This window comes from Ochotona princeps, chromosome 30 (genome assembly GCF_030435755.1).
Source record: "Ochotona princeps isolate mOchPri1 chromosome 30, mOchPri1.hap1, whole genome shotgun sequence".
Classification (NCBI taxonomy): domain Eukaryota; kingdom Metazoa; phylum Chordata; class Mammalia; order Lagomorpha; family Ochotonidae; genus Ochotona; species Ochotona princeps.
The window spans coordinates 19,598,312-19,609,683 of record NC_080861.1 but is presented as its reverse complement, the minus strand read 5'-3'; the positions used below and the strand labels follow the sequence as shown (position 1 = coordinate 19,609,683).

General features: G+C 61.7%; 1 protein-coding gene across 2 annotated transcripts; it reads right to left on the bottom strand.

The window, feature by feature from the left end:
• Positions 1-54: 54 nt before the first annotated feature.
• On the bottom strand, positions 55-11,332 carry VILL (villin like). Of its 2 annotated transcripts, XM_058657065.1 has the most exons (20): positions 11,133-11,332; positions 9,414-9,480; positions 9,175-9,255; positions 8,785-8,981; positions 8,189-8,297; positions 7,186-7,296; positions 6,699-6,898; positions 6,374-6,452; positions 6,168-6,266; positions 5,627-5,765; positions 5,052-5,152; positions 4,010-4,147; positions 3,723-3,881; positions 3,026-3,211; positions 2,404-2,549; positions 1,798-1,942; positions 1,015-1,203; positions 713-784; positions 360-602; positions 55-256 (listed from the first exon to the last, which is right to left on the bottom strand). In XM_058657065.1, the coding sequence occupies exons 2-20, from the start codon at positions 9,477-9,479 to the stop codon at positions 143-145; spliced, it is 2,574 nt and encodes an 857-aa protein (XP_058513048.1). In that variant the 5' UTR covers position 9,480; positions 11,133-11,332; the 3' UTR covers positions 55-142. The 2 variants fall into 2 exon arrangements, with proteins under 2 accessions (XP_058513048.1, XP_058513049.1); XM_058657066.1 differs by lacking the exon at positions 55-256 and having other exon boundaries at positions 509-602; positions 713-803; positions 11,133-11,331.
• Between the last annotated feature and the right edge of the window lie 40 nt (positions 11,333-11,372).

The following is an 11,372-nucleotide window of genomic DNA, read 5'->3' as shown; positions in this document are numbered from 1 at the left end:
AGAGACCCCCTGGCCTGGGACAGTGTGAAGTCACACACACACACAAACACACTCTCACACCATTGGCAGGGCCCCCAGCCTTTACTGACTGGGGAGAGGGCCCAGGGGCTCGGCTGTGTGGGGACTCAGGGTGGGCAGGGGCTCAGAAGAAACCCAGCCGCTTTTTCTCCTGCTGCTGCTTCCATGTGGCCATGCTGTAGAACTCCTGCTTGGATTTCCCAAAGACGTCTTGGAAGTCCGAGTCTGACAAGTAGAACTGGGGAGGGTGCAAGAGAGGTGGTGCCTAAGCCCGGGGTCTCTCCAACACCACCCCGCCCGGCCCTCCCACGTACTAGTGCAGCCGGGTTTCCATCACCCACCTCCTTGCGAGTGGGGTCCACGCCCTCCGGCAGGTCCTCAACTGCCTGGTGCATCAGCCGCTCACGGGGCAGGGCCCCATTGATCAGAGAGCTGGGGCCGGTGCTGCTACCACCTGCCCTGGATCCCAGCTTAGGCTCTTTCTTTGGGAGGTCCTGGGAGCTCTTGAGGGTCTGCAGAGCCGGATGACCCCTCCTGCTGGTCCCCGACCCCGACTGGCTGGTTAGCTGGAAGCTACTGACTTCCTGTCCAGAGAGGGACCTCAGGCTCAGAAAGAAGCAACCCCAGGAGGCCATGCTGAAGCCACAGGCCCCTCCCCTGCCAGCTGCAGCCCCTTACCCCAACCCGTCCTCACCGCTGTAATATCAGAGATGGCAGGTGCTGAGCCCGGGCTGCCGTCCACCACGTCCCTGGAGAACTGGCTGTTCTAGAGGCAAGGATCGGGGCTGCGGCCGAAGGAGGGGCACCAGTGGGGGCTTGGGAGGGGCCTGTGGACAAGACCAGGTCTCCCCCAGGTACACTGGGGAGCCCAGCCAGGGCTGTGCCTCTTCTGTCAGACTCTGGGGTAGGCCCCCTCTCCCGCACGAATTAGGGTGTGATTGGCAGTGGGGGGAAGGTGGGGAAGCAGAGACGGGGCGGGGTTTGTGCCTCACTCACAGTCCATTTGTAGGGGTCCCAAGAGGGAAACCACCCAGCAAAGGTGGGAGGCTCATGGCCTTGCTTGACCAGCAGGATGGGCGTGGCCAGACTCCTCCCCGCTGGGTGGTTCTTCAGGTACTCCCGGCCCCAGGCCACCAATGCCTCGGCCTTCTGCTGCCCTGCAGCATCCCCGAGCCACAGGAAGATCTAGGCCATAGAGTGGGACCTGGCTGTGGAGGGGGTGAAGGGTCTTCCCAAAACTGACCCCCCTCAGCCCCTCTCCGTGTCCATCAGATGGTCTGAGAGCCGTCATAGGCATCCCCGGACAACCAGACACAGCCGCGGACACACACGTATGACAGGCACTCTGCGTATCTGTATTCAGTCTCCAAACACGCACGGGGCACCTCTTGCGTGCCACTCCCAAGGGGTCCCTAAGGACTGCCCAATTGGGAACACACAGATGACATTTCCCGGCTACAGAGATCACCCAAGAGTGGCAGGTGTGTGTCTGGAGGCGTGGTTTTCCTGGGGACAGCAGGCAAGGCTGTGGTGTCAATGGAGAAACCTGGCCCATGGGGCAGACAGAGGGGGTGCCGTGGCCAGATCACACAGGCCAGGAGGAAGGATGGGGGTTTTTCTGAGTGAGAGGGGGACACTGCCCACGGAGAGTGGCAGAGACACAAAGGTGCTCACACAAAGTGTCCCCGGCTATGCTGCCCCAATTGTCTCTAGCTGGTTCCGTCACACACACACACACACACACACACACACACATGCCCCAGCCACACCCCGCCTCACCTCCTGCCAGGTGTCGAGTAACAAGATGTCATGCTTGTCCAGGTCCTCCTGGCTGAAGAATGCCACCTCTGAGAGGACCAGGCGCCCCGACAGGCTGCTGCACTCAAAGAGTCGTGGCTGGAAGCCAGTTACCTCCTCGGGGAGCCTGGCAGGCAGGGCAGTACCTCACCTCGAGTCACCACACCACCACTACATCACACCTTCAGGAGCATTCTCCGGCCAGGCCCACCCTGGGTCACATGCCCTCTCCCGCCAGGAGGGAAGCTAGGCAGGGAGCAGGGCGGAGGACTGAGCTCACAGGCTGGCAGGTGAGCAGCACATGCCCCAGGCTCCCCAGACACATGTTGGGCACCCAGTGGCTCAGCTCCAGCCTGCCCTGTCCTCCCCTTCCACTCACGTCCACCCATGTCCACCCTACCCCTGCTGCCCCATATACAGGCTCTGCCTGCCAGGAATCAGAGCCACGCAGGGAGCAAACTCAGCCAGCAGAGGGCGCCACGGGCTCAGTGCCTTGACTCTGCAGTAATGGGGGAGTTTAGACTCCTCACTTCCAGCTGTCCTGGGTCCCTCCCCAGGAGCCTCAGCTCCTTCTCCAAGCCCTGTTACCTCTTGTGGTTGGGGTAGGGGGCCCGGCCACCCAGGGCCTCCCAGAAGAGCGGGGGCTCCTGACCCTCCAGCATCGTTTCCTCGCTCTTCTGGGAGATGACTGGCACCACCGTGCGCGCCATCTCGCGCTGGTCACCGCTGCAGCCCTGGCAGGCCCAGAGTGGAGTCAGGGTCCTCACTCCCGCCTCGTGCTTTGTTCACAGGAGGGACACACCTGGGCCGGGGTGGGCGCGCCCCTGCCTTCCTCTCCAGGCCTTGGCAGCAGGAGGTCTGAGATCTCCCTGGGTCCAGAGCCCAGACTTGGGGGTCCAGCCTTGGTCATAGATCAAAGAGAGCTCCCGCCGGCTGACTGGGGCCCTCCCCTCATCTCCCCTTCCCCCAGGCTCCAGGCAGCAGGGAGAGGAGGCAAGCCTGAACCAGGCCTGGCCTTGACCTGTGGCCTTTCAGGTCCACCTGTCACTGTGTGCCTCTTGGGGCCTCTTCCTGTCTCACCCAGCCCTACTACCCCCAGGGCAGCCCACCCTTAGCTGGATTTGGAGTCTGCATCTCCTGTTGCTGGGAGCCCACCCCCGGCCTGGCCCCTGCTCCCAGGCAAGGGTCCCCTGGGCACTGCTGCCCATACCTTTCCAAACCAGAGGTAGCACACGTTGTCTGTCAGCAGCAAGAAGACGTCACTGGAATGGAGGGACGAGGCCCTGGCTGACACCTGCATGGTCCTGGTGTTATGGCTGTCAGTGCCTTGTATGTGGAAGAGCCTGGTGGTGCCGGAGGTTGGCTGCTGCTTCCCACTGGGTCCCCCGGCACTCCCCTGCAAGGGACTGGGGCTCAGGGGACCACCTCCCTACACCAGTGGGCGAAGGCTGCCTGAGGGCTCCAGGACCACTTTTATCTGCTGATTCACTCCCCAAATGGCCAGAACAGCTGGAAATGGACCAGTCCAAAGCCAGGAGTCAGAAGCTTCATCTGGGTCTCCCATGTGGGTGCAGGAGCCCAAGTACCTGCGCCATCCTCCACTGCTTTCCCAGGCTACTATCAGGGAGCTGGATTGGGAGTGGAGCAGCCAGGTTCTGTTCAGTCTGTTATACACAGTGGTAGTCCCAGCCTTTTCTCAGGGGAGCCCTCAGTCTGCCAACTGAAGGCCCAAGGCATGGCTGGCTACATAGACCTTAAAGATGGAGGGCGAGGACATAGTTGGTACCTCCTGACCCCCAGAGCCGCATGACATGCTGCTGTGCTACAGGCTGAGGCAAGTGTGTGGATAGCAGGGGCACACGGAGAAGGAGTGGGGGCGCTGGCATTGGGGCTAGGGAAGGCCCTACCTGGAAGACCACCAGCTGGCCCTGGAAGATGGCGAGGAGGTGGGGTGGCTCACTGCCCATGGTCACATACTCCTGTACTAGGGCTCCACGGTAGGCCAGGTCCAATTCCTCGGCGTTGTGGTTCAGGGCCTGAACCTCAGCTGTGGTGGCCTGGTTTCCCTACAGACAACAGCATGGTGACCCTGGTGCAGTTGCCCCACCCACCCTCCCTGTCCTGCAGCTCTTGGTCCCGAAGGCTCTTGGCGACCCCCTCCACTGTCCCCTCCCATCCCCGGGAATCAACGCACCTGCCACAGGTACAAGATGTACTGGACAAGACCCGATCTCTGGTAGGTGTAAAGGATGAGGTAGCAACTGCCTGCACACAGCCAGCTGTGACACTTGGGGTTCACAGGCTGCCTGTGCAGGTCCTGGATGCGCCATACCTGAGGAGTGAGGGACCCGTGGGCACAGGGAGCTCCTTTGCCAAGAACAGCCCATCCACCCTGCACCCTGCCACAAAATTCTCTGCACCTGCTGTGGTGTTCCTCACCTTCCTGGTCCTGGGCCCATGCAAGGTCCCATGGGCCCGGGACCGCCCTGTGCTACCCTGCTCTCAGCTGGGGACCTGAGTGTGTGTGTGTATGTGTGTGTATGTGACATCCTGGGACGCTGGAGACTGCCCTCCAAGCTTAGTCTTTTCCCACCCCTAGCCCCGGCCATGCTTAGGCAGAGGACAGGAGCTCATGTCAAACATACCCCTTGCCGCAGATGGCAGAGCCTGGGCTGGGTGGGAAGTGAGACCACTCCAAACCTAAATTTTTCTCATCCGTTCATCAGGAACGCCAGCACTGCTCAGTCTCACTTGACCGTGACACAGCAGGGCGCAGTACCCGGGGTCTCCCACCTCAGGCCCCCTCCTACCTGCCTTCTGTGCCTAGGGCCCGGAGACCCCCCTGCTTGTCCTCTCTGTGTCTCATCACCCTCCCTTCTTCTGCCTGGTCTCCTCCCTGTTCCCTCTTCCTGGTGCCTCGTCTCTGTCTCTGCATGCCCCGTCCATCCATATTGTGCTGACCTCGACCTACCCACAACCAGGACCCAACGGACAGCCCTGCCATTTCATAACAAGCCCAGGGCCCAGACAGGACAGGTTTGTGACCCCATTGTCTGGATTTACAGCTGAGGCCTGAATTCTGGGATCTGTGTGGGGGTCCACACTCAGGTGCAGCTGCATCTTGCCCTGGTACTCAGCATGGAGGTGGACCCCAACCGCCATCACAGGAGTGGCTAGGTTGGTTTGAGGGGCTGTGCCCATGCCAGATGACCTACAGGTAGGGCTTAACCCCTCACCTCCACCTTCCCGGAGCCGTCGTCCACCATCCTGAGCTGCGCCGCTAGTTCAGGTTGGCTGTATAGCCTGCCCACGTCCAGCTTTACCTGGGTCACTGCACCTGAAGGAGGGTTAGAGGCTGTAGGTGGCTCCCAAGCCCACATCCTTCGCCGCCACGCTCCTTCCTCCAGCCAGCCTCAGCAAAGTTGACTCACTCCCCGCCCCGCCCCTGATCTTCCCCCAAACCCCGCCCACTCGCAATAGGCCCCACCCTCCTCGTCTCCAAATTAACCCCAAGCTCCACCCACTCCCCCCACCTAGTCCAAACCCCAAAGCTCCGCCCCTCCCCTCGGCCCGGACAGGCCCGCCCACCTCCTCTAGCCCCGCCCCTCCTCTCGGCCCGGACAGGCCCACCCCTCTCCCAACAGATGCGCCTCCATAGCCCCTCCTCTCTGCCCTGTCCGGACCCGCCCACCTTCCGTCAGGTCCCGCCCACCTCGTACTAGCCTCACCCCGAAGTTCCACCCTTCCAGGCCCCGCCCCGCCCACTTCCTGCTAGCCACGCCCTCTTCTAGGCCCCGCCCTTCCCGCTCACCCTTCCCACCCAGCCTCCGGCTCCCTCCAGGCTTGGCCGACCACGTCCGGAAGAGTTGTCTGAAGGCGGCAGACTCGGCCCCGTCGCTCAGCACCTCCACGTTGGTGTGCGGCGGGTAGCCCTTGGCCTGGATGAAGCCCTGGGGGCGCGGGCTGGTCAGGCTCTGCGCACCGCCCCTTGGGGAGCTCCCGGAGGAGGCTGCGGGAGCCTCTGGAAGCGGTCATTAAGGCAGCGCCTGGCCCACTAGGGAGTGACTGCCGCCGCCGGCGTCTCAGAGGCCCCGGGGACGCTGGCCCTGCCGCCCCACAGCCCGCCCGGGAAGGGCTCCGAGGCCAGGCAGGTGGCCTCATGCGGCCTTCCCGGCCACTGCAGCCAGCCCAGCGCAGGGCCCCCGCCACACCAGTGCCCGGCCACTGCAGCCAGCCCAGCGCAGGCCCCGGGCCACACCAGTGCCCGGCCACTGCAGCCAGCCCAGCGCAGGCCCCGGGCCACACCAGTGCCCGGCCACTGCAGCCAGCCCAGCGCAGGTCCCCGGCCTCACCAGTGCCCGGCCGAAGGCAGCCTTTCTCTCCTGGACACCGCACGTGCGTCCCTGCCACACGTAGACCTTGGAGCCCGCCTGGTCCAGGATGTAGCAATTCTGGGAGCAAGGGTGGGGCCAAGTGGGGGTGGTAGTGAGCAGTAAGTGCTGGCACGCTGAGCTGGGGTGGTGGTGGTCCCAAGCGGGCAGCGCCCCGTCTGGCTCACCTCGTCTCTCAGTAGGTCCTGGGTCAGCGGCTGCGTGGCCACCTCCTGGATCACCAAGTCATCGCCCTTCTCGTACACGCTGAGGAGGGTGCAGACACCAGAGTGGCTGCCCACCTCCCTCTGGTTCCCTTTAACACCTGCCTTCTCCCACCCCCAGCTCTAAGACAGGAGGCCTGGGGGCTGCAGCCCTGGGTCGTGACCCCATGCCTGCCTGCACCGTGGAGTTCTGAGCCAGGCAGTGGCATGGGTTGGGCCTACAGGTGCCCTGTGGTTACAGTAACCCTGGCCATTCGCCCACCCACCGCGGGGGAGGGAGGATGCTCACTGGTAGAGGCGGACGTTGGCCGTCTGTCGCTGTTCCCGCCTCGCAGGGGGCGCTGCTGCTTGCAGGCTGCCCGCTCTGCGGCCCAGCACAGCCTCCATGACCTGCATGAGGTCGCTGGCTTGCGCCTCGTCCTCCACCACCCCGATCTGTGCACGGCCCCCACGCTCCCTGTCCCGGAGACTGTGGGTCAGGGCCAGCGCCTGTGGGAGAGGAACCTGGTGTCACGTCTGTCCTGCGTGCCCGAGCCTGGGGCATGTCATGGCTCAGTCCCCATGGGTGCAGCTGGTGGGGTGGGTGGGAGGGGAGACTTCCCTCATCCTCACCCTCCAGAGGGCACCCCTGGGGCAGATCTAAACCCACTTGCCTGTTGGGGGGTGCTTTGGGTTGCGCAGTGAGGTCATGATCCTGCTGGGGGCTGGAGGGTGGACACCTGGAGGACCGGCCCTCCCCACGGAACCTTGTACCCCCTAGTCAGGTAGACACTGACCCGAGACTTCTCGGAGCTGCTGGCCTTGGGTCCATTCCACTGGATCATCAGCTTGCCCAGGTCCAACAGGAAGATGTCCCCCTTGTTGAAGCTGTCCCAGGAGAGATCCACCTGCCAGAGCCAGAAAGGGAAATGACCACAGTACCAGGCTGCAGGGAGCGGGGCTGGGCATGTGCCCCTATGACCTGGGCAGTGTGGCCATGTGTGCCCTGAGGCGAGCAGGGCTGGCATGCTGCACTTCACAGGTATGCCTGTCAGAGGATGGCATTTGTCACTCAGCGCATGACCATTGTCATGGGTGTGCACATGGATACAGGTGGGCATAGGGCACACTTATCTGCATGTGTGAGTACACACACATATATGTGGGGACACATCAGGTGTGATCACACGCATGTGCTCATGGTGCCAGCAGACATGGGGTCTTGTGGGGGACAGAAACAGTTGCTACCCAAAGTGAGACACTTTGGGGAATCAAGGGGGCCCCTGAACAGCTTGTGCCAGGCGACCTCAGATGTGTGGCAGGCATGGGTGGCGGCTGTGTCATTCCAACCTCCCCTCTGCTGTGCAGACCTTGACATGTACATCTGTAAAGGCCACCGTACGCCCCTGGACACCCGAATGCCATCCCATTCACATCCATCCTAGCCAGGCGACAGCAAGGTGTCTCGTTCTGACAAGCTCGGCGTTCTCTGAGTTTCCCAGCAGAGAGGAACAAGGGGCTGTTCTACTTTGCACCGTGTGTCCCACAGACAGTGTGTGTGTGTGTGTGTGTTTCTGGGTGACACTGACCTTGTGTGTATGAGATGGGGAGAGGCTGTGTGCCGCCCTCCCCAACTCGTGCTCCTCCCACTGGGCTGAGGGCTGCCCATGTACGCCATCTTACCTGCTTCGCTCGCCCCGTTCTAGGGACTGCCCTGAGCCAGGCTGTGGGAATGCTCACTGTACCTTGCCCCTCCCCGCTTGCCGCCAGCTTCCAAGCGGCACCCCTGGCAGCCCGCACCTCGGTGGCGGAGACGTGTTTCCTGCCCCTGATGTGCAGCAGTCGCTGGATGTTGTAGGCGTTGGTCTCTATGTGCCTGTAGTCGGAGGGCAGGCTTCCCTTCCTGTAGCTGTGGAGAAGCATACAGCAGCAGTGAAGGCAGGTGTGAGCCCATGCTCTGGGGGATAAGCATGAGCAGTTGGATGGTTGTCAAGGGTGCGGAACAAGCACAGAGGAACACGCAAGCCTGCGTGTGTGTGTGTGTGTTCATCCTTGTGCAGAGATGTAAAGGGGGCCTAGAGTTTGCACAGGGCAACATCTGTGTGAGACAGTGCAACATGCCAGGGGTACTGCGTAATTCTGCATGCATAGGTTCATGCATATGCTACGGGAATGTGTTAGAACCAGTTGCATTGAGTGGATGTGGTCAAGTATTGGCGATTTCCTGTATTCAACCAATGCATTGTCATTGTGAGTTTTCCCCTGTGTGGCTGCAGAGTGGAGTGGGAGGAAAAGGGACAGTGACTGTACAGGCATGGGGCTGCTATGTAGGATCGTGGGCAAGTTCTATGCCTGCCCCAGTCTGTCACAGGTCACTGGCTGGCTGTAACACTCACATGATTCCCGGGCGGAAGTAGCTGCAGAAGCAGGCGGATTCGTGGCCCTGTGCCTCCCGGTGCTGCACGGCTGGGCACCCCAGCGCCTCTTGTAGGCGCTGCACGAAGATACCCACAGCGCTCTGTGCCTCTGCTGTTGCCATCTTCCCAACCCAGTAGTGCAGGTTGCTGGGCGCCCCCGGCTTGGCCTTGGGGTTCTGAGGGATCCAGAGTGGGCCCAGATGTGACGGTGTTGCAGAGGGATCAGGTGGGGGAAAAGCAGGATGGAGCGGGGCTGACGGGAGTCGTAGGAAGAGGGGGGCTTTCAGGGCAGGGAAACCACAAAGGGCTTAGTGCAAGGGCTTAGCGAGGCTGGAGAATGGACCCCTGATGCACACCGCAGCCACTCACGTGGAACACGACGTAGCAGTGACCCTCAAAGAAGTTTCCATAAGCCTTCTCGGGGACTGGCACCAGTCTCTTGTTCTGGGCCTGGGAGGGGGTGCCCAGTGACAACTTGAAAGCCCTTCTCCCACCCCTAATGTCAGCCAGGGTGGGAGAGGAGGGGTCTCAGAGGTACCTCCCACACACACGCACTTACACTCATCCTTGCCTTGCCCCCGCCCTTCTCCTGCGAGCAAGGCTCTCACCTCCAGGATCCATATGTGGAGGTCTCTGTTTCTTTCGATGGCTGGGAGGTCCTGGTTGTCGTCCATCCTAGGCCAGGTGGAAGAGAGGGCGGGTGCCGGGACATGGGGGTAAGGAACAGGGCTTTCAGCTGGAGGAGTCCCCAGGGCTCTGCAAGACCCTTCCCTGTCTATACCCCGGACTCACTCTCTCACACACACCTCTGCAAAGCCCCTTTGAAACAGCTGGGAGGGTTCCAGGTGCAGTTACTGCAGACTGGCCCACAGACCCCTCACACAGACACAGGCATCAGAGGAACCTCAGAAGGGGAGGCGCCATTGCCCCTCGTAGTCTCCCCATGAGCTCTCCACCCCACCCCCTGTCCAGGCCTCCCCTTTGCACTTCCTCAAGGACCTGGGGTGGGGTGTTGGATGGATGCCATGTTAGTTTCTTGTCTAACCTCAACCCCGCCAACAACGACATGTTCTCCCTGCTGCTGCTGTGCCCATGGGAGCCCCAAGTCCCTTGTTCCTACAACTCCCACTCATGCTGCTGGCTTCTGCGTGCTGTGCATTCTTCTCCTTGTCCCCCCCCCCCCCAACACCAGCCCTCAACTGTGCCTGGGCTCTGACAGTCCCCACAGGACCCTGGGGGAAATGAGAGATTAGAGAGCAGAATCGAGACACAGAACCAGGCATGGCGCAGATCACGGGGCAGGATTTCAAGCAAGAACCAAGTAGCAGGCACCATGACTCTGCAGCCATAGTGCCCAGAGACCCAAACTACAAGATGCAGGGTGTGGGACCCAGTAAAGCAGTGACGAGGTGATAAACTGGCCTCAGCTGGAAGTTGGGACTTGGCTAACTGGGGCCAAGGGGCGGTGTTACACACACACCCAGAGTGGGGAGCTGGGTGGCCCGAGAGGGTACAAACTGGGGAGGTAGTCTCAGGCTGCCAGAGCCTGGCACACATCAAGTCACATGTGTCCTTTTGCTTCTAAGTTGGGGTATGGAGGTGGGAGGAGCGTCCCCTGGTACCCCTTCCTCATTTTCCCAGATGGTCATCCTCTCCCATCTGATGACCCCAGGCATCCCCACCTGTGGGGCCTCTCTGAGTGCCCACCCCACACCGTGCCTTCTGCTGCTCCTGGAAACCTCCCCAGAACACCACGCTCTTGGTGATCTACCTTCCTCTGTCCCCTCACCCCACACCCCTTCTTCCTTCTACTGTCCTCCCTCCTTACTTTCCCTTTCTCCCCAACTTTCTCCTCCCAGTCTACCCAACACAGGCGATCCCTTTCCTCCTCCAGGGACCCCCTCCCCTTCCGGGTCTATCTTCTTCTCTCCCCAGGAGGCCCTCCCTCCGCTGGTATCCCTCCTAACACAGGAAGGCCTTTTCTTCCTCTTACTTCCCATCCCCTCCTCGGTACCTGCATGAGGGCGGGGCCAGAAGTTACTTTGCCCAACTTACAGGAAGAGGGAGGGACTCAGCCCCGGCCTGGGTTGGGGGCGGTTTCATCCACTTCGAGGACAAGAACAACCCCTACCACCTATCCCATCGGTCATTTCCAGGCCCCTGGGCTGCCCCAGTGGGCCTCAGACATTCCCACCTGCTGGGCCGCTCACTGCCTCCAGATTCTGCCAGCCACATGGGTTGCTGTGCGATCCTTTGTGGCCCACCCTGGTCACTGGCCGTCCCTTTCCCTCCCACCAGGTCCCTGAACCCCTGCCAGTCAGCCCTACCTGCTGGGAAACGTTCCGGGCACCTCCACTGCCTGTGGGTAGTGCTGGGCCTGGCACAACCCCTCCAGGTAACCCGATCCCAGCCCAGGCCCTGCAGGACACACCCACCGGCCAGGGCGAGGGCTGGGTGTGCAGACCTAGTCAACAACACATACTTGCTCAAGCTGCCTTGGACTCTGCAGGCTGAGGGTGTCGGGCCCCTCTGGGCGGGGCTTGGAGATACCGTGATTTCTTTTCCTG